This window comes from Lepidochelys kempii, chromosome 4 (assembly GCF_965140265.1).
Source record: "Lepidochelys kempii isolate rLepKem1 chromosome 4, rLepKem1.hap2, whole genome shotgun sequence".
Classification (NCBI taxonomy): domain Eukaryota; kingdom Metazoa; phylum Chordata; order Testudines; family Cheloniidae; genus Lepidochelys; species Lepidochelys kempii.
This window is the reverse complement of record NC_133259.1, coordinates 104,897,674-104,921,105: the sequence shown is the minus strand read 5'-3', so window position 1 is coordinate 104,921,105 and position 23,432 is coordinate 104,897,674. Positions and strand designations below refer to the sequence as shown.

Genomic DNA, 23,432 nt, shown 5'->3' with positions numbered 1-23,432 from the left:
CCCCATCCAACCCCCCCTCTCCTTCCTGACTGCCCCCCAGGACCCCTGCCCCCATTCAATCCCTCTGTTTCCCTCTGACCGCCCCGCTCCCTATCCATCTCCCCAAACTCCCCTGCCCTTTATCCAAGCCCCCCGTCTCCTCACCACGCTGCCTGGAGCACCGGTGGCTGGCGGCACTACAGCCGCACCGCCCTGCAGCACAGAGCCCCGGGTCGGGTCAGGCCAGGCTCTGCAGATGCGTTGCCGCAGGAGCTCACAGACCCACTGCCCAGAGCATTGCGCCAGCAGCGCAGTGAGCTGAGGCTGTGGGGGAGGGGCTGGGGGCTAGCCTCCCGGGCCAGGAGGTTCCCTCGGGCCAGATGTGGCCTGCGGGCTGTAGTTTGCCCACCTCTGCCTTAGAGTGTGTGGCTGGGGTCTAAGCCAGGCAGATTTAAAATCAATGGGATTTGAGTGCCCTTTGGAAAATCCAAGCCAGTGTTCTTTTGGCACAACAAATTTACTTGAAATGCTAAGATTATTCAGTTTAGCCCAGTGACAAATTATGCAATATGGTTCATGTATTCCCTGCATGTGGAAGTGAAACTGCTCCTAGTAAAGGTGTCCACTGTATGTCATTGTCCTCAATGGGAGTGAAACAATTAAGGTGGCTGCTGTTTTCCTACACACTTTCCATTTTCTAGGATGCACCTCATTTCCACTTGCACTTCTCTTCATTTCTGCAATGGGAACTGAAGCCAGGTTGCCCTCAGAAAAATTGCTATCTTGTAATCTATATGGATGGGGAAACTAGAGAGAAAACTATGAGGAGGCTAGGAAATGTTGACATAGATTCTATCCATTGTTGTTCTGTTGTCTGATCAGACATCACTGAATTAACTAGTTAATTGTTAATAATTTTGATTTTTTTCAACAACACGTAATTCATTTATATTTTCTTTATTGTACCTTTTGTCATTTTTCACCAACAGTGTTATGGGAAAGGTGGATATTTTTGTGGGGTGGGGGGGATGGAAACTCTGACTTTCCAATAACTTTGGAACCCAAAAGTACTTAAGGAAGTTCAGACGTGCTCAAAATCATCATTTCCATTATTTTCTCCAGAAATAGTTAAATCAGACCAGAACAAGAAGGTTAAAAAGGTTCTATAAAAAAGGCAATTCTGGGATAACTTCAACTAGTGTACTACTAGTGTGCCACCGCTATAAATATTTGCTTAGTCTCTTCCTAAATAATGTAAGTTGCATATAAAGTATTTTTACAGAAATATTTGTGTAATAGTTGCTAATTCTCTTTACCTGACTCTCATTTCTGCTAATCCTGTTGAATGGGTTGCCATCCTTTTTGCTTGTAGACCAGGGCAATTCAGTCCTGTTGGATGGCCCCCAGAAGCTATCTCAGCAGAATTTTTCCAAATCTGTGAAGACATTAACTTGTAGAAAATAATGGAAATTAACATCCAAGTAGATGGAGTCTATAATGCCAAAGCATGGTAAGCATTGGCTGGGAGAAGAGATTGGTATCCAAGAAAGAAATGTTTTGATAAATTAAAATATTCCACTGTTCTCTTCCGTCTCTGTTAATTCTGGTGAATCAGACATAGCAAGTTGAGAGGTAGAATATAGGGAGGAAAAGACAGAAGGAATAGATGGCTTGCTTAGTTTTATATTTATGCCATTTATATTCAAATACGGTTTGTGTTTCTTTTTAAAATTAGGGGAATGATAGTCATCAGCCATCTAACCTATGGCTGTGGCGACTTGGTCAGTAAGAAAAATTGTGAACTGCCCAGCAGTATTACCCATACTCAGTAGAAGAGGCAAAATCAAAATCTATAGGCTTATTGTGTCTCCCAGCCCAGTATACTTGCCATAGACCAGACAGTAGTCTATGAAGAATGTATCTGTGTCTTGTACAAGAATTTAATCTGAGTTGTGGGCAGGGATTCACTGCTGCTGCCAAGTGCTCAGGATGTCATAAAATAAATTAAAATAAATTAAAATACCTCTCAAATTTAAAAATTAAAAAAAAACCCTGTAAAATTAACATGACTTGGAAACTAACTTGTTTACTTTGTTTGTATGTTACATCATGGTTTCCTGTTCTGACATCTGGCTTGTGTATTTATATTGTAAGCTCTTTAGGGCAGAGGCCACCTTACTCTGTGCAGTTTCTAGCATAATGACACCTCCAGGCCTTATGATAATACAAATATTCATAACTTTTTCAGGCTTTTCTCTTTTTGTCTTCTACATGGCTCTCGTCAGATGAATTGGGTAAAGTGGCTCTGCAGAATGAAAGTTTCTAAATTTAATTTGCATAGGTAGTATAAATGACTTCAGTGGTATTGGATAGATGTGCAAAGATGAGCTTTGAAGTGGGGTGGAGTTAGAGCAGGAAAAAAGCAGGTAAACTCTGTTAAAACATGGCAGGTTTTAAAGTCCACAGCTATGCCAGAATTCTGTACCTTTGCAATTGGTTTTAGTTTTGAATAGCTATAGCAGATTGCACTTCACTTAACTGCTGTTGCATGTGGCAGTATGGATGTTTTGTTTTTAAAAGCCAAAGAATATCCTGACAGGGTAGGTGTGAAGGGACACTGGGAAAACTATTTGTTCCTATCTCTATAGTAACGTACTTCCTTGGATTCTTTTCTCAGTTTGAACAGTTCCTGCTATGAATGAAAATAATTTTTAAAGCATGTAATGATTCTGTGTAGCAACAACTTCGCACAGTAAATTTATTTTGCTGTTAAACATGACAATAAAACTGATCTTCATACCAGAGGTGTAGTAGGCATGGTCTTGACCCATGAGAGAATTTTGAAAACAGTCTGTATTGGTATAGGAATGTTGTTCCAAAAAACAGAATTAGAAAACAAACCTTTAATTACTCGCTTTTGGCCCAAACAGTTGCTTTAAAAGAACATTGTTAGACTGAACAATCATTTATGAAATTTAAAAATATGTTCAAATCTTCTGCTTTCTGTTTTGTCTTACAGCCTTTTGAAATATTGCTTTCCTGTTAATATCATAAGCTGTAAACTGACAAGTGCCACACAAATCTGTATAACAGACTAATAGACACTTTTGGTTCTCTTCCGTGATTGGGAGGGACATAGTATTGCCATGCGAGAACAGAACATCTGCTGTGGAATCTGTAGTCCAGCATCACCTTCTGATTACTCCTTCAGCATCTCCTCCTTTTTTAATCCCTCTTCTCCTTCACCCTGTGAAGGTCCCACAGAGTGCTCTCCTCTCTGCCCTCGCCCCCATTTCCCTCACTCTACATCTTGTCCTTGGGTGATTTCATTAACTTGCATAGTTTCAATTACCATCTTTGTGTTGGTAGATTTAAGAGTCACCTACCTATGTCTGACCTGTGTCCTTTTGTCCAGTCCTTCGTTTTATGCTAACCTTTTCTTTTTAAGGGTTCTGTACCCTTTCTTTTTAGAGGACTCACTGACCATTTGGAGCTAATATGGCTGAAACTGAGCTTCTACTCTTTCCTCCTAAACCTTTTGCACTCCCCACATTCTCTATTACTGTTAGCCACACACATCAGTATCCTCTTTTCATCCCAGCCCCTAGCTGGAGGATCTTCTTTGACACTTACTTCACTTTGCGTGTCCAGGCTGGAAGAATCCTGTATCTCCTTCCTCTCACAACACAGCAAAAATCTATCCTTTTCCTCACTCTCCTTCCATATACAGATTTTGTTCTTAACCTTGTAATATTTAGCAGCACTTGGTGCTGAGCTGCCTGTTTGTGATGGAGATCTTCTTGGAGGACTAGAGAACATGGGCAGGAAAGTTTTAAGTCTTTTAATGAGGGGATAGATGTGCTGAACTTTTTCAGTAAGGGAGCCCTATTCAGTATTGAGCATTTGCTGTTTAGCAAAAACACAAAATAATCTCTAATTAGTCCAACTAAATTTCTCTTAGCCTTGGTCAGATTTCATTTTCTCAGATTAGATTATAACAATGATTCCTCTGGAAAAAACAAGGAATGTAGAACTTGTATTTCTAGTGAAAAAATTAGGATCTCTCCTCCCCCATCCAACTTTATTGTAGGCAAACCATTTAGGTCTCCTTGATGCATCAGAAGAATTAAGGCTGCAAACATTTTCCCCCTTTGCATATAATTTAAAGTGAAAGGAAAGCAAGAGTTAGATTTCATGTAGGGACTTATCTGTAATTACAGTGCAGTTCATGTGAGCACATGCACCATGAACATTTTTTGCTTAATTTTGCATTTTGGCCTATTAACATAAGGATATTCAAAGTTCCTGTATATGGTACTATTCTTAGTCGTCAGAAACATGAGTAAGGTACCCAAACAAGTGTATATCCCAGCTTTGGCAAACCCAGAACAAGAGTTTGACATAAGTGGAGTGCTTGGGCTATAAAATTACTTGTCTACATTTACCCTACATGCCATGCATGTGTAGCTACATGCTGAATTGAAAAGCAGGCTGTGTCCATACTGTGGTGTGTAGCTACATGTGATAGTGAAAGGCTCTGGCAGCAGGGGGTCAGCAGGGAAATGCTCTGGCGGGGGGAAGCTGCCAAGCCCTTTACTTGCTGCTAGGGCCTTTGCCTAGTGTGGGGAAAGGTTCCAGCAGCAACTTGTGGCAGTGAAAGTCTCCAGCAGCCAGGAACTGCCAGAGCCTTTCACTGTGGGAAGGAAAGGCCCTGGCAGCAGAGAGGCAGTGGGAAACTAATAGCAGTGTAGATGTGTTAGGCACTGCTTGGGCGTGCAGAGAGCCATATAGAGTACATACGCACAGGGTTCAGGTGCGTCTTTATTCACCTAATCCGTGCCTCGCCGTTTACATTATTTATATCTCATCCTATGGGTGCATGCAGTGTCTGTACTCTAAACTGCTGTAAGTGTAGGCAAGGCCTAGATTTGTATTACTGTAGCACTAAAAGCCCCAGTTGACAGACCAGGACCCCATTATGCTAGGCTTAGCACAGGCCAGCTAACTTTCTGTGTTTGTTGCACTGCAGGTTTCCTAGTTTTTCTCTCTCTCATTCCCTGCCCCTTCCTTCCACAGTGTATTTGGATGCAGCTTCTGGTAGGTGACAGTCAAACATTTTAAAATGTTCTAAAAAAATAAAATATTTAGAGCAGAGTATAAGCCCTTCTGGAGAGGGTGGAATTTCACAATATTCTACTCTTTATACTTTTTTAGTTGAATTTTCTCTTAGTAGTCTGAGGAACTGAAGACATGCTCTTGCTTGAAAACTAGAAATTTGTCACCCCTTGCTTGTAAATTTCTCTTCTGAGGACACGTCCAGCAGGCCTTTGTTTTAGGATGATGCTTGCTAGATGCAGTTCTGGATAAGTATTTGGGTCCTGTTGTGAAGTATAGATAACTAACCATAAGTGGTATGTGTGTAGTATATTTGAGTTTTACCATGAGTCCGTCCTGGCAGGTTGGACTCATGGTGTTAAATGGTGTACTGACTCTGCTTTGCCTCTAAAACCTTAAAGGGGAGAGACCCACCCTTTACTTGGGTCTGTGAGACAAATCTGTGAGAAGAGAAGTTTGAAGTTTAGGGGACCTAGCATATATAACCGTGTGTTTTTAAAGTATAGCTTTCAGTTTAAATATATTTGTACTAAAGAGAATCTTGTGCTTAATGGGATTATAAATATGTGTTCAGTGGTGTTGCCCCATCATTATCTAATACTGTTTTTTCCAGCAGGGCTAACTAGTAAAAGAAAACAAGGCTGTGCAAAGCTTCTCCTACAGTTGGCAATACACTAAAAGAATGTCACACATAGCCATACTGAAGTGAATTGCAAAGGGAGGCAAAGTAGTTCGAAGATTTCAGTAACTTGACTTAATGATTCTGAAACACCGCTAAATTATAGTTTTTCATGTGTTACAGAATATGCTCTTTCTGGAGAGAATTATGGTAGTAAAATGTGAAACCCACATACTGGGACATGATGCACAAAGAGTATTTAAGGGAGTCTATCTGATATTACAGATGCATGCATGCTTTCAAAACTATTTGCCAGTGAATTTTAATACTGTCTTTCAGAGGCTAAGGATTAAAAGGTAATGCTGTCTTTTTATACCTTTGAGCAAGTTGTAAATTTGAGCATACTCTTAGTATTGCACTTTTCATTTAAACTACACTGTCCTGAAAACAATCTAGGTAGTATATGTAACGTCGGATTAATGAGTCTGGAAAAACAAAACTGAAACTTGAGATATGAAATGTCCCTGTTCAGTTCAATCAATGATACAATATAATGATTGTTTTGGACTTGCTCTAGAAGGAAAGACTTACTGTATTCATTTTACTAGAAACCACATACCAGCCTGAAGAAATTACTGCCATCAAGCAGTACTGTACAGTGTACTGACACTGAGTGTAGTGATTTTGCAGATTACTTTATTTCTTGATCTAACGTTACCTACCAAAAGAATGTGTAGCTATTTGAATTTTAGTCTTTTTATTAAGAACAGAAGACCGGCCATACTGGGTCAGACTAAAGGCCCAACTAGTCCAGTATCCTGTCTTCCAACAGTGGTCAATGCCAGGTGCCCCAGAGGGAATGAACAGAACAGGCAAGCATCAAGTGATCCATTCCCTGTCGCTCATTCCCAGCCTCTGGCAAACAGAGGCTAGGGATACCATCGCTGCCCATCCTGGCTAATAGCCATTGATGGACCTATCTTCCATGAATTTACCGAGTTCTTTTTTTAACCCTGTTATTGTCTTGGCCTTCACAACATCCTCTGGCAAGGAGTTCCACAGGTTGACTGTGCATTGTGTGAAGAAATACTTCCTTTTATTTGTTTTAAATCTACTGTCTATTCATTTCATTTGGGGCCCCTTAGTTCTTGTGTTATGAGAAGGAGTAAATAACACTTCCTTATTTACTTTCTCCACACGTGTCATGATTTTATAGACCTCTATCATATCCCCCCTTAGTCGTCTCTTTTCCAAGCTGAAAAGTCCCAGTCTTGTATATCTCTCCTCATACGAAAGCCATTCCATATCCCTAATCATTTTTTCCCCCTTTTCTGAACCTTTTCCAATTCCAATATATCTTTTTCTGAGATGGGGCTACCACATCTGCACGCAGTATTCAGGATGTGGACATACCATGAATTTATATACAGGCAATATGATATTTTCTTTCTCATTATCTATCCCTTTCTTAATGATGCCCAACATTCTGTTTGCTTTTTTGACTGCCGCTGTACATTGAGTGGATGTTTTCAGAGATCTATCCACAGTGATTCCCAAGATCTCTTTCTTGAGTGGTAACAGCTAATTTAAACCCCATCATTTTATATGTATAGCTGGGATTGTTTTCCAATGTGCGCTACTTTGCATTTATCGACATTGAATTTCATCTGCCTTTTTGTTGCCCAGTCACCCAGTTTTGAGAGATCCTTTTGTAGATCTTCGCAATGTGCCTGGGATTTCACTATCTTGAGTAGTTTTGTATCATCTGCAAATTTTACCGCTTTTTCCAGATCATTTATGAATATGTTGAATAGGACTGGTCTCAGTACAGATCCCTGGGGGACACCACTAAGTACCTCTCTCCATTATTAAAGAAAGCTTTGTTGGTTTTATTTGTGTAAGACCAACAGAACTTTAAAATTACTTCTATGTTTTGTTTGTTTAAATCAGGGGTCTCAAACTCAAATGACCACGAGGGCCACATGAGGACCAGTACATTGGCCTGATGGCTGCATCACTGAACCACCCCCCACCCCCCCCACACACCCCCGCTGCCCCGGCCCCACCTCTTCCTAGCCCCCATTCCAACCCCTTCCCTGAAATGCCCACCACAACTCAGCCCCCTCTCTACCCCAGGGGGAACAGGAGGGGTATAGCGTGTGGTTGGGGGCTCAGGGCAGGGTGTTGAGGTGCAGGAGGGGTGCGGGGTGAAGCAGGGGGCTCAGGGCAGGGCGTCGGGGTGCAGGGTGCAGCAGGAGGTTTGGGGGGCGGGGGCAGGGGCAGGGCAGGGCAGGCTCCTGCGACTCTGGGAACTCGCAACTCTGGGAAGTGGCCAGAACCTGTGTGGGGAGGGGGAGGCACAGAGGTCTGTGTGTTGCCCTAGCTGCACCTCCAGGCACCGCCCCCCGCAGCTGCCATTGGCTGGGAACAGAGAACTGTGGCCAATGGGAGCTTCGGGGGCGGTGCCTGGAGTCGCGGCCAGGGCAATACAGAGACCCCTGTTCCCGCCAAGGTGGAGGCATCACTATTGTTATGGCAGAAGGGGCAGGCAACATAAGGGAAGTGTTGTAGCTTAGATTTTTGCTAGTGGACCATTTTAAATGGAGGGCTCTGCATGATCTCTTGCTCCTGTCACCTTCTCCATGGATCCTCCTTGTATCTAGTTCACTTGGATCGTCATCTATGGAGTTTGGTGCCTGGCAGGGACGGACGATTCAGATGGTGGCTGCCTTGTGAAGAGAGGTGGAAGTGACAGAATAAGATGTGTCCATTAATGGTCAGCGTGGGTAGGCATTGAGGGGGTGGAAGGATGATGGGCTTCTTGTGATGGGGAAGCTTGACTTTGTGGCACAAGGAGTAAGAAGCTGTTTCCCAGAAACAGCAGTTTGCTGGTACTTTGAAGATCGGCTGTACAAGGTGCTGAGTGGTGATACGGAGGGGACAGAGTTCTCGTAGTCTCTGCCTGCAGCAGTTTCAGTTTTGTCAGTGAAATGGCAAGAATGCTTTTCAGCTCTTCTTTTTTTGTTTTTTTTGTTAGTGTGGTATGCCACAAGTTTTCAGTGCTGTTGAGGTAACTCAACAGTAACTCAAAGCTCTAGCACTGGGAGATGCTTGAGGACTAGCATATTTGGGAAGGGTGGGTTTTTAATTCTTTGATTATGTGGTGGTGAACAGCTGCTGAATCTGATTTTTTTTCATGTATTATGTAAACCTTTTACCCAAAAGAGAAAAAAAAGGTGACTAGATAACGGGGCAGATTTTCTGTGTGGATATAGATACAGAGGAATAAAGAAATCATTAGTAACTCTCCTCCTCAGAGTGGCTGGGCATTGAGGCTGGAAGAGACGTTCTGAAGCTGCTTCTGGCCTAACAGCTTCCTCAGGCCATCATTTCCAGATGTCTGTCTGTCTACAAGATGCCTCTCATCTTGGTATCCTTGCACTGAATTGATTGGAGCAGTGAGAGAGTCCACTCGCTGTTGCTTCCAGGCTATTTTCCCTGAGTGGGACTCTGCCATTTTGGGGAGATCAAGAATTGTGGGGCTTTTGGAAAAAAGTGAAATCTGTGGAGTTGTGTGGGAGATTTAAAGCCATGAATGTAGGTGCAAATAACTATATAGCACAGGGTTGGGCAAACTTTTTGGTGCGAAACTGTATGGAGGTCCGGGTAGGGAGGCTGTGCCTCTCCAAACAGCCCGCCCCCTGCCCCCTATCCACCCCCTCCCCCACCACCCGCTCATTGTCCCTTGACCGCCCCCTCCCGGGACCCATAACCACCCCCCGGGACCCTACCCCCATCTAACCCCCCTGTCCCTCCCGGAACCTCTGCCCTATCCAACTGCTCCCTGTTCCCCATCCCCTAACTGCTCCCACCCCCAAACCTCCGCCCCATCCAACTGCCCCCTGCTCCCCAACTGCACCCCGAGACTCCCTGCCCCATATCCAACACCCCAGCCCCCTTACCATGCCGCTCAGACCAGCATGTCTGGCAGCTGCACCACCCAGCCGGAGCCAGACACTGCCACGCTGCCCTGCAGGAGCGCGTGTTATACCAATAAAATAAAAACCAGCAGGCGCTTATTAAAGGGGAAAAGGCAAAATGACACGTTTATTGTGAATACAGAAAGAATCATGCTAAGCAGTTAGTTATAGCTATAACATTCCATTTGATTTCATATTTATTCACACATTCATTCTCACACACATGCACACAGGTTCTGCAAGGTTGTTATCATAGTTACCAGCCTTAGAGTTGCTCATGCCAAGCCACTTGCCAGGTGTCCTGGACATGAGGAGGCAGCAGGGCCTTGTCAGATCTGATGCTCCTGGAAGTTGGTTTGCAGAATCAGACCCCAAAGTTCTCACTTTCTAGAGTCCATTTTTATAGGAATTTATTCCTATGCCAGTCTATGGGAATTGCTTCATCATGCTGTTGCTGAATCAATCAGCAGATGGCACATTCCTGACAGCTCCGTGCTGCCAGATGTTAGCTTGTTCTTTGGTTCTCCCATTCTTGAGGCTGTTGGGTGGATTCCAGTCTGCCCTCTGGGGGTCTTCTGGTTATTTCCACTTGACGCCTTCTTCAGCCAATGGACACTGGATTCTTAGGCTGGCACCTGCCTGATCATTCAGTTATTATTCACACCAAGCATCCATCCACATACATCCTCCGTCTCTATTTTAATCACAATTGTTAACAAAGCGAAATGAATACAACAAAAGGGCGGGGAGTCTCTGGGTGCTGTTTCTATTGTTAGAGTATTGCTTTGAGTCTCTCTGTGTGAGTAGTTGTTGTTACAAAGAATTGGTTTGAGAACAGACTCTGTCTTATAAATCTTTTGCCTTGTACTAACACAGTTAGCAGCTTGCAAGTTTCACACAGAGAGGGAGAGAAACAGTACCAAAAACCAAGAGACCTCTTAATTAGTAATACCCTGGAATTTAAACTATGGGGAATCAAACTCATTTGTGATTTTAATACAGAACTACTTTAATATGATCCAACACACGCAGCCCCGCCACCCAGAGCGCTGCCCGCGCAGCTGTGGGGGAATAGCAGGGAAAGGCCAGGAGCTAGCCTTTCCGGACCAGGAGCTCAGGGACCGGGCAGGATGGTCCCACGAGCCAGATGTGGCCCACAGGCCGTAGTTTGCCCACCTCTGATATAGCACCTTCCTTTCAAGGAGGTTTTCCAGAGAACTGCATACTTGTTCTATTGGGATCACTCATTAAGCACTGAAATGCTTTGTAAAGGAGAAGTGGGCGGGGGGAACTTCCTCAGTTGAAATTACAGAGAACATTTTAAATAGGTAATATGTTTACTCAGATGGACTTTGGTCAGCAAATCAGGGCGAACAGGTTAACATGGGTGAAAAAATTTCAAGCTACTAGAGAAGCAGATGTGGCTTTGACATGGGTATCTTCTCGTTATTCCTCTGTTATAGCACCTATAATCTGTTTCAGGGCACTGCTGAACCATTCCATGCATTTGCTGCTATATTCCTAAAGAAAACATAACCCATGAACTGGTGAAAGTTGCAGGCCAGCCTCGCAATCTAAATTTGAGAAAGCCATTGCACGTCAACCATAACTTTATCTGTTTCCCTTCTCAGCTGATAGTTTCCCCTTGCCTTCTCTGTCATCTAAAGATGTGCCTGCCACCAGGTCCATATTTTTGGGCAAGGTATAATTCTCCTTATTGAAGTCACTGTCTCAGTACCATCTCTAAAATCCTCATCTTCAATATTTACCATCCCCTGGTTATGTAATGCAACTTGCTTCCATAAGACCTTCACAAATTTCAGTGCTTCATGAAGTGTAGAGAGTTGTCTGGTTCTGTCGCATGCAAAGTAGCCTGATAACATCGCTCTCTACCTCAGACATCTCCATTTGCTCTCTGTTCTTTCTAGAATCCAGTTCAAATTGTTCTCAGAATTGTTTAACTCTGTGACCTTTACTCCAATTGACCTTGCATATGTCTCCTATCTTTACTCTCTTCTCGGCTAGCAATGGTTGACTGCTCTCTTCGTCCGCACAGTCAGGCCATTTTTAATTACTAGGTCTCTTCCACCTGATCAGTTTGCTGTATCATTTCAAATCATAACTGAGAATGAATTATATATATGTGTGTGTGTGTGTGTATTATTTCCCCTCACACCTTTTAATTTTTATCATACTGCTGTTTTCTTTGTAGTTGTTTAATTCTCCAGAGTGGCTTGGAATGTAAGTTTATATGAAAGATGCAATGCAAAATAAAGCTTCAATTTTATTATTAATAATTGACTTAGGAATAGATAGTTGCAAAGCAAGATTTCCGGTTCTGAGCTATTAACTTACAAGAAATAACTGAGGATATCCTGCTCTAGGTAGTGGGCACAGTGACTTTAAAAGATTGGTGCAATACTTCCACAGCTATTTCACTCCAAGTATTGAAAACTGGATAATACCAGGAACCATTCCAGAATATAAGATTTTTCAACTTAATTCATACTTGTCTATAAGGCTATAATACAGTATACAGTAATCATGCTGTGATGAGTGACATTGATGTGCAATGCTGTTGTATTCTTAGTAAATTGAACTGGCTGGGGAGACAAACTTCTGTATTTTTAAGGAACTACATTTTATGGTGACCGTAGTTCTTGACACACATGCCTGTAAATTCACTCTCTAATTTCTAAAAGTGTGTGTAAGAATATCCTTATAAACAACTTGTTTTTAAAATTCTGGCTGTTTAAAAACATGATCTTTATCTCTATCTCCCTGCTTCTCACCCAGTGGCTTTTTAGTCAAACACACTTTAAAAATAGTTCTCAAAAACCCTCCTCACTATCATGCACCAGAAAAAAACAAAACCCAGCAATACAACATAGCATCTTAGTATGCCAATGCCAGGCAGCTCTTTACTCCTCATACAACTGCCTTTGTCCACTTTAGATCACCTGTGTTTATATTTTGTGGGTGAAAATTGGAGTAGTACTAAACACACAAGGCAGAAGCTATTACCAGCAGGACAGTGGGGTGTGAGGAGGTATTGTTTCATGGTCTCTGTGTGTATATAATGTCTTCTGCAGTTTCCACGGTATGCATCCGATGAAGTGAGCTGTAGCTCACGAAAGCTCATGCTCAAATAAATTGGTTAGTCTCTAAGGTGCCACAAGTACTCCATTTCTTAAGGCAGACGTAAACTACAAAACAATAGATAAAAGCAAAGGTTGCTGCAGGCAAGGCAGGGAGAGGAAGTACTGATGTGAAGTCCTTTAACCCTAGGCAAAGAAATAAGCAGCCCAAATGGAAAACTGAGGATTTATCCAAGCAACCGCACCCTTCACGTTAAAGCCAGTTTATTTTCTTGTGAAGAAGCAGGGCTTCACATGGCCACAAGTTGGATCAATGCTCGAGCAAACTGATGCTGTCTGTTCAGAAGGGGATCATGTCCTCTTTCCGAAGAGGGGGAGCCTACGTAAGTGCCCCATCCTGAGAGGCTGACATGTAAGAACATAGAACAGCCATACTGGGTCAGACCAATGGTCCATCTAGGCCAATATCCCATCCTTTGACAGAGGCTGGTGACAGATGTTTCAGAGGGAATGAACAGAACAAGGCAGTTACCAAGTGATCCATTCCCTATTGTCCAGTCCCAGGTTCCGATAGAGGTTTAGGGACACCCAGAGCGTGGTGCATCCCTGACCATCATAGAATCATAGAATATCAGGGTTGGAAGGGACCTCAGGAGGTCATCTAGTCGAACCCCTTGCTCAAAGCAGGACCAATCCCCAATTAAATCATCCCAGCCAGGGCTTTGTCAAGCCTGACCTTAAAAACTTCTAAGGAAGGAGATTCTACCACCTCCCTAGGTAACGCATTCCAGTGTTTCACCACCCTCCTAGTGAAAAAGTTTTTCCTAATATCCAACCTAAACCTCCCCCACTGCAACTTGAGACCATTACTCCTTGTCCTGTCCTCTTCTACCACTGACAATAGTCTAGAACCATCCTCTCTGGAACCACCTCTCAGGTAGTTGAAAACAGCTATCAAATCCCCCCTCATTCTTCTCTTCTGCAGACTAAACAATCCCAGTTCCTTCAGCCTCTCCTCATAAGTCATGAGTTCCAGACCCCTAATCATTTTTGTTGCCCTTTGCTGGACTTTAATTAATCTTAGTTAATAGCTGTTAATGGACCTGTCCTTTATGAACTTCTCTAATTCTCTTTTGGACCCAGTTATACTTTTGGTCTTCACAGCATCCCCAGCAACAAGTTCCATAGGTAGACTGTGTATTATGTAAAGAAATACTTCCTTTCCTTTGTTTTTAAACCTGCTTCCTATTAATTTAATTGGGTGACTCCTAATTGTTGTATTATGTGAAGGGGTAAATAACACTTCCTTATTCACTTTCTCCACAAGATGCATGATTTTATAGACCTCTGTCACATCCCCCTCTTTTTTAAACTGAAGTCCCCGTCTTTTTAACCTCTCCTCATATGGAAGGTTGTTTTTTTTTTTTCCCTTCTCTGCACCTTTTCCAATTTTAAGATTTTTTTCTTTTTTTTGGAGATGGGGTGACTGTGGGCATACCATGGATTTATATAGTGGCGTTGTAATATTTTCTTACTGTGTATCTTGTTCCTAATGTTCTGTTAGCTTTTTTTACTACTGCACATTGAGCAGATGTCTTCAGAGAACTATTCCTCTGATGACTCCAAAATCTTTCTAGAGTCATAACAGCTAATTTAGACCCCATCATTTTGTGTGTATAGTTGAGATTGTTTTCCAATGTGCATTATTTTGCATTTATCAATGTTGAATTTTGTCTGCCGTTTCGTTGTTCAGTCACCCAGTTTAATGAAATCCCTTTAACTCTTTACAGCCAGCGTTGGACTTAAGTATCTTGAGTAATTTAGTGTTGGGTGCAAACCTTGTCACCTCACTGTTCACCCCTTTTTTGAGATAATTTATGAATATGTTGAACAGCACAGGTCCCAGTACAAATCCTTGGGGGACCCTGCTATTTACCCCTCTCCATTGAGAAAACTGACCATTTATTCTACACTTTGTTTCCGGTCTTTTAACCAGTTACTGATCCATGAGAGGACCTTCCTTTTTATTTCATGACTACTTATTTTGCTTAAGAGCCTTTGGTGAGGGACCTTGTCTGAAAGTTGGCGTACACTATATCGACTGGATCACTCTTATCCACGTATGTGTTGACCACCCTCAAAAAGTTCTTATAGATTAGTGAGGCATGATTTCCCTTTCCAAAAGCCACATTGACTCTTTCCCTAACATATCCTGTTCATTTATGTGTCTGATAATTCTGTTCCTTACTATAGCTTAACCAATTTCTTGGTAGTGAAGTTAGGCTCACCGGCCTGTAATTGTCAGATAGACTCTGGAGCCTTTTTAAAAAATTGGTGTCACATTAGCTATCTGCCAGTCATCTGGTCCAGAGGCTGATTTAAGCCACAGGTTACATGCCACAGTTTTGCAATTTCATATTTGAGTTCCTTCAGAACTCTCGGATGAATGTCATCTGGTCCTGGTGACTCATGACTTTATCAATTTGTTCCAAAATGTTCTCTATTGACACCTCAGTCTGGGACATTTTCTCAGATTTATCACCTAAAAAGAAAGGCTCAGGAGTGGGAATCTCCCTCGTGTCCTGTGCAGTGAAGACCAATGCAAAGAATTCATTTAGCTTCTCTGCAATGACTTGGTCTTCCTTGAGTGGTCTTCTAGCACCTTGATCATCCACTGTACCTGTTGATGATTTGGCAGGCTACCTGCTTCTGATGTACTTAAATTTTTTTTTTCCTGTTTAGTTTCACCCTTGGCCTGCCAGAGTTTACGCTCCTTCCTATTTTTCTCTGTAGGAGTTGACTTCCACTTTTTAAAGGATGTCTTTTGGCTTCGTTTACTTTGGTTAGCCCTGGTGGCATATTTTTGATCCTCTTACTGTTGTTGAATTTTGGGTATATCTGTAGCTTGAGTCTCTATTATGGTAGTGTTTAAAAGTTTCCCTGCAGCTTTCAGGCATTTCACACTTGACTGTTCTTTTTAAATTTCTGTTTACCTATCTTCCTCATTTTTTGTGTAGTTCCCTTTTTGAAGTTAAATGCTATTGTGATGGGTTTCTTTGGTATTTTCGCCCTTGCAAGTATGTTTAAATTTAATTACATTTGGGTGGTTGTTGCCAAGCAGTTCGGCTATGTTCAATTTTTAGACCAGATCCTGTGCTCCACTGAGGACTAAATCAAGAATTGCCTCTCACATTGTGGGTTCCAGGACTAGGTGCTCCAGGTGTGTCATTCATGATGTGTAGAAATTTTATCTCTGCATCACATCCTGAGGTGACACGTACCCCGTCAAAATAGGGATAGTTTAAATTCCCCCACTGTTGTGTTTTTTTGCTTTTGTAGGCTCTAATTTCCCTGAGCATTTCACAGTGATTTCAATATCCTAGTCAGATGGGTGGTAGAATATTCTGACTGCTATACTCTTTTTGAAGCGTGACATTTATATACATAAAGATTCTATGGTACGGTTTGAGGCATTTAAATTTTTACTGTATTTGATGGTATGCTTTCTTTCACATATAGTGGCAGTGCTCCACCCGCAAGACCTACGGTCATTCCTACATATTTTGTATCCTGATATTCCTGTGTCCCATAGATTATTATCATTCCACTAAGTTTCTGTGATTCCTGTTTTATCAATATCCTCATTTAATACCAGACACTAAAGTTAATTGATCTTAGACTTCTAGCATTTGTATGCAAGCGCTTAACTAAATATTGACAAATTTTCTATCTGCCTTCATGTGATGTTATTGAATGGGACTATTTTTTCCCCATTTGTCTATTTCTCTTCAGTTCCTGCCTGTACTTTATCAATTTCTATCCCTTCCTCTTTACTAGGATATACAGTATCCTCTTTAATAAATCCTCCTCTAATGGATGTCCCTGTCCAAACCATGCGCATCTTTGCATCTGTCAGCTTTCCTCCAGTCCTTTCTTCAACCTTTTAAATTTTACAGTTCAACAATCTGATTCGGTTTGTTTAGCTGGAGCCCATCTTTCCTGTGGGCTCCTCCGTTCCCAAAACATTCTCCAGTTCCTAATGAACTTAAATCTTTCCTCCAAACACCATTCTCTCGTCTATATGAAAGCGTAGGGAAGGGAAAAGTCACCATGATGTGCGGCAAAAGAGGAACTATAATAGGAGTGAAAGGATTCCTTCAGGAAACAGTAACCATGTGGCCAGACGTAAAGATTGTAGGGACCGAAGGGGCAGATTCTCTCACAGGCCACATAGTGGACCAAAGGATACAGAACTGCTCTGATCAGAGTGAGGGGGACAGCTAAGACTTGAGACAAAGTTCAGCAGGGCTTTCATCATTCTGGTCTGCAAGATCATCCCCAAGTGTGGAAGAGCCTGAGATGTTTGCTTGTTCCTACAATGAGATATGGCAATTGACCTCAACCCCAGAGGAAAACCTTTCCCTGCATGCAACCTCAGTTATGTCTTTGACTCCATTTCTCTTTGTAGGATGTCAGAGCAGGAATTTACACAGGGAAATTGCTTGCTGGCAATTACTCCTGTCATAGACCTCCTTTTCTCCCATTTTCCATTTTATCTTCTTGAAAGAGCTACTGCCTTGTGTTTGTATCTTTCTCCTGATTTCTTTTCTCCCTCCAGAAGTGTTGGTCTCAGGGTAAAAGTGGGCAGACTGGGCCCTTTTACAAAGGACTTAAATGACAGATTCTTTCCCCTTGGCCGGATTAAAGGAATTGGAGACACCAGGCACACCCTCCCTTGGGCACCTCATTGCACCACAGCCCTATGGCCCTGCGCTGTGTTCTTTCCCTCTTGTCCCCTGCTTGGTGTTTTAGTGGTAGGGTGCCACTCATGAAGGACTGGTCTTATCATGAAGAAGGAAGGACTCTGCCTGCACCCAGCTGAGCAGAGGACGTACTGCACAAGAGAACTGTGTGGAGTACTCACCACCTCAATATAGCTTTGAGGTGTCATTAGTGAGGTCGTGTCCCCCCTACTACCCCCGAGTTGTCTGCCAGGGTGATGTTGGCAAGGACCCGCATACACAGGAACCCCTGTTTCAAGGAAGTGGGGCGGGCTACCAAGTGTTCGTCTCTCCCCACCCCCTTGTGAAATTAATGGCTACCCCAACTCTGATTTCAACTTGATGAACACACTCTCTGACTCCCATGTTTTGCCATTTTACTCTTTCTTCCCTCATTCCATCTTGGCCTTTCATTCTTCCCTCCATCCATTCCATACCTCACACTTGCTGCCACCTTCACCCCACCCCTCACTCTTCACCTCCTTCCATTTTCACTCCCTTTCACGCACAGGCTTGTTAAACTTGAGCTCTGTCATCATTCCACACACAGAAAAAGAGGTGGTGTGAGAGAGGAAGAAAAGGGCATCTCAGAGGCATCCAGTCTCCTCGCCAGCCCTGAAGCAGCAGCAATGGTGTCTGGACCCCTACTCCGGAACCAGCCAAAGAGCTTGGAGCATCAGTGATGGCCTCTGCTAACCCTGGCCAGTCATGAGCTATTAGAAGCTAGTCTTCTTCCCCTCTGCCCCACCTAGCTGCTGGGAGGAACTGCAGTGGATGTAGCTCATTTTCTTCCCTAGAGCACCCAGAGTGCACTGGAGCCAGCAGGGGTTTTCGCTAGGACATTGCTGCCAGCCTTGCTGGATTAATTTAGGGAAGCCTACACTGGCACTTTACAGCCCTGCAACTTTCTTGCTCAGGGGTGTGAAAAAACACATCCCTGAGTGCTGCAAGTTTCAGCGCTGTAGACAGTGCACCAGCGCTGGGAGGTATTCCCCTCATGGAGGTGGGTTTTTTATAGCTCTGGGAGAGCTCTCTCCCGGCACTGGCACTGCAACTACACACCGCTTCAATGTTGCTAGTGAAGACATGCCCGAAGATAGAATATATGGGCCAAAGGTGTTAACAACCCAGTCAGTGTCCAGCATTAAACAGTATTACAGTCCGGGGTTTGTTATACAGAGATGTCAGCCTGCTTGGTACAATGGCACAAACACCACTAAAGATCCTTTAAACCTTTTATTAAAGATAAAGAAGAGAAGGAGAAACTGTATTTAAGTATAAAGAAAGGCTTTCATTTTAATAGCATTTCTTGTTCCCTTTCCCTTTAGCTGGAGAGAGTTTTCAGAAGGAGAATCCCCATTGTTTGACAGTCTTAAATGGTATCAAAGATGTTAATAGCTCCTCTTTTGTGGAAAAGAGAACTTATTTGAGATGGTCTGGAGCTGTTATATCTACTGCTGTTAAAGTCCAATCCTGTTTCATCTCAGCTGCTGATTTGGGATTCAGCTGGATCTGGTAGAGCAGAGATAGTCAATAGGCGGACCACAGGCCAAAGCCAGACTGCCATATGCTTTTGAACGGCCCTTGAAATCTTTTAATTTACTTATTTTTTAAAAAAATAATTTTCTCTGGTTTCTGGTCCTTGACTGTACCTTGACCAAGAACTTTGGACCTTGACAAAACATAATAGACTACCCTTCTGTTAGGGGTCCTGATGTCATCTGGATACCTCTCTGTGGCCCAGCCTGGTCAGGGCATCTTTCAGGATCACAGGGAATGAAGGCCAGGGCTCCCAGGAAATGGTGGTGGTAACAGCCATGATGGTGAAGCTTGCTTCAGTAACCCCTGTCTGTTCTTCCCCTTATTCTTCCCACAGAGTCTTTGTTTAGGGACCCATAAAGGGAACAATGGTTGGAGTAGCCCATCCCCGCATTATTTTGTGCACCAATTAGGCCTAATATCCAACACAGCAATTTTGGCTCATTAATTTCAGATTCCACATCTCTTTTTACCAAGCATGATTTTAACATAGTCCTTTAATCATATTAACTTGGCTCTTTTTGTTTTGACTAATTTAGTCTTTCTGTCTCCCTTTCATACATGTTCCCACCAGCATTTATCGATTATTATAACATTTTATGAAATTTCATATACTTTTTACAATTGAGCCTACAATTAGGGTAAACTGGTAGGCCAAATGATCACAGCGGCCCTCACCTTAATTTTTCTTGCTTGTACATGTCTGGTAAATGGTTTTAGTACCTATTTACTAGTGATTTTGAAGTATTAAACTAAATGACTGTGGTACACATAAATGAGCAAAATACACTGATACATAAAATCCCACTTTTTAACAAATTTTATGTGCTTATTAACATTCACATGTTAGGATTTTGCCAAAGGCTTTTTGTACATTATTGCAAATTGTAGGTTTACTATGTACTATTTATGTGCATGGAATATAATCATTCTCTTGATCATGCATCACAAAAAAAAAATAAACCCAGGGCTGAAGATGAATTGTATGTTAACAAATGAGGCAGAACATGATCTTTTGCTGTCTAGTCAAAAGTCTTTGAGGGGTAGGAGAAAGCTAACTATTAGTTTCATTTAACTGGTATAGCGGGATTCAAGATGGACAAATAAAGATTTATAAAGATTTATAAAGAACTGGCACACTTTCAAACCCTATCATGTGGGCTTGCCTTTAGACAGGTGAATGTCCATAGAACATAAAAGCATGAGATAGGATATTTGTGGTGACTAGCTGTTAATCTTTGGAGTACGTTAACCACACTGTTAAACTTGACTAATAGCCTCACAAGTGCAACATTGTTTTCCCAAGGTTTAGTACATTCCAATTCAAAATTTATAAGAATGTTGAATTAATTATGTAGGTTGACTACTTTAGAGGCTTAACTAAATTGTGCCATTTGTACAGGGCAGATGCAAAAAGCATCTCTACTGATCTACTTCCAGTTTCCCTGTTAAGAACTGGGCTTGTTTGCTGTTAGAATTTAACCAAACTTTCTTTCTCTTTCTCAGTTTATCAGAGAAGACATGAAATATAAAGATGCTTCCAATAAACACAGCCATCTGCACAGAGAAGACAAACATATCACCATTGAGGATCTGTGGAAACGCTGGAAAACCTCTGAAGGTAGGAGTCAGGAATACACCGTTTCCAGATCCATGTCTTGGTTTTCAGGTAGCCCAGTATTAAATCCAGGCTTGCTTGAAGTAAAAGTGATCTTGAGATAAGTGAAATGCAGCTATTGGCATAAAATTACATATATTTAGGGCCCTACCAAATTGATGATCTATTTTGATCAATTTCACAATCATGGGATTTAAAAAATCATATATTTCATGATTTCAGCTATTTAAATCTGAAATTTCACAGTATAGGAGTCCTGACCCAAAAAGGAGTCATGGACGGACACAAGGTTATTGTAGGGGGGCGTTGCGGTATTGCTACCTTTACTTCTTCACTGCTGCTGGCAGTGGCGCTGCCTTCAGAGCTGGGCAGCTGCAGAGTGGTGGCTGCTGCCCAGGAGCCCAGCTCTGAAGGCAGGGCCCCACCAGCAGCACAGAAGTAAGGGGAGCAAGGTATGGTATTGCCAGTCTTACTGGAACAGAGATGGGTTGAACATTTCAGTCAACTACGGAACAGACCGTCCTCAGTTGAAACAAGTGCTATTAATCAGATACTTCAAAAGCCTATTTAGCAGCACTTTGACTCACCACCCTCACTTGAAGCAATAGAAAAGGCAATCAGTTTGATGAGCTCAGGAAAGTCCTTGGGCAGAGATGGAATATCGGCAGAAATATATAAATCTGTGGGTCCAAAAGTGGTGGTAACACTCCAGATCCTTACTGACATCTGGGACAGTGAAGAAATGCCACAAGACTTGAAAGATGCCATAATTATTCCTTTATTTAAAAATAAAGGTAGCAAAATGATCTGTGATAACTACCTTGGGGGATCTCTCCTATCTGTCGCTGGAAAAATCTTTGCTAGTGTCCTCTTGAACCGACTGATTTAATCTGTCTCAGAAGCCAATCTACCTGAGACTCAGTGCGGATTCAGACCTGGTCATAGCACCATAGACATGATTTTCAGTATCGGGCAAATACAAGAAAAATTTGTCGAACAAAACATGACTCTATTCAGTGTTTTCATCGATCTGACAAAAGCATTTGATACTGTTAGTAGAGAAGGATTATGGATGATCCTCCGCAAACTTGGTTGCCCACCAAAACTGGTAAAGCTCATTCGTTTATTTCATGAGGGGATGCAAGGTCAGGTACTTTTTAATGGAGATCTCACTGACTTCTTTCCCGTTTCAAATGGAGTCAAACAAGGCTGTGTCCTTGCCCCCTGTACTGTTCAACTTCTTCTTCACCCAAGTTCTCAACCATGCTACAGATGGGCTCAACAGAGGCACATACATCAGATACAGACATGGTGGCTCAGTTTTCAATCTTACAAGGCTTAAAGCAAAAACAAAAGTAACAGAACTACTGCTAAGAGAAGCACTCTTTGTGGATGATTGTGCCCTCATAGCGCGCACACACGGAGATCTCCAGTGCATCGTAGATCGCTTCGCTGAAACATCAAAATTGTTTGGCCTCACACTCAGCCTGGAGAAGACTGGTTATTATCACCAATTATCTTCACTGCGCTGTGCCATATCCCCGACCTAGCATATCCATTAGTGGAAACCAACTAAAGCAAGTTGACAGTTTTACCTATGTTGGCAGCAACATCTCCCATGATGGGTCTCTTGACAAAGAGATCACAAACAGGATACAGAAAGCTGCTCAGTCATTAGGAAAGTTTTATGTAACAAAGTCCTGAAATCCCACAACATAACTCTCTCAACAAAAATACAACTTTTTTGCTCACATCTCTCCTGCTGTGAGACTTGGACACCATACAGATGGCATATCAAACAGCTAGAGGCCTTCCATATGCGGTCTCTGCGTGCCATTATGGGGATCTGCTGGCAGGACAAAATTACCAACGTGGAGGTTCTTCAAAAATCAAATGCCATAAGCATCAAGGCCATGCTGATAAAAGCCCAACTACACTGGGTTGGACACATCATTGGGATGCCTGAATATCGACTCCCCAGAAAAAATTTAAATGGAGAATTGGCACAAAGACACCGGAATCAAGGCTGCCCCAAAAGTGCTACAAGGACAGCATCAAGAACAGCACACGCTTTGGTGCAATAAAACCAGATGATCTTGAGAAGGCTGCGTTAAATAGATTGGTATGGCGACGTGCAACACTCAGCTTTTCAAGCCTTTGAAGAGGACCGAAATAATCTATTGGTAGCTGCAAAGAAAAAGCGTCCTATTACTGCTGTAGCTACCAAGATGCTCACCAATGACTGCCTGCCCAGTCTGCTCCGGAGCATGCCCGTCACTCTTTGGACTTCAGAGTCACTCCAGATCCACAAAAGGGGAGAGCATGAAAACGTTGTCATTGAACTGACTAACTGCGCACGCAGACGCACTGTCGTAAATATAAAGGGAAGGGTAACCTGCTTTTCTGTATACAGCGCTATAAAATCTCTCCTGGCCAGAGGCAACATCCTTTCACCTGTAAAGGGTTAAGAAGCTAAGGTAACCCCGCTGGCACCTGACCCAAAATGGCCAATGAGAGGACAAGATTCTTTCAAATCTGAGGGGGGGGAACAAAGGATTTGGTCTGTCTGTGTGATGCTTTTGCTGGGAACAGATCAGGAATGCAGCCTCACAACTCCTGTTAAATTAGTAAGTAATCTAGCTAGAAATGCGTTGGATTTCCTTTTGTTTAATGGCTGGTAAAATAAGCTGTGCTGGATGGAAT

General features: G+C 42.6%; 1 protein-coding gene across 1 annotated transcript in view; it reads left to right on the top strand.

Annotated features, from left to right (window-relative positions):
- The window catches only part of STIM2 (stromal interaction molecule 2), a 143,742-nt gene that overhangs the window by 85,418 nt on the left and 34,892 nt on the right, over positions 1–23,432 (top strand). Inside the window, exon 3 of the mRNA XM_073342331.1 lies at positions 20,618–20,732. Coding sequence (XP_073198432.1) covers positions 20,618–20,732 — 115 coding nt within the window. The remainder of the gene's footprint in view (positions 1–20,617; positions 20,733–23,432) is intronic.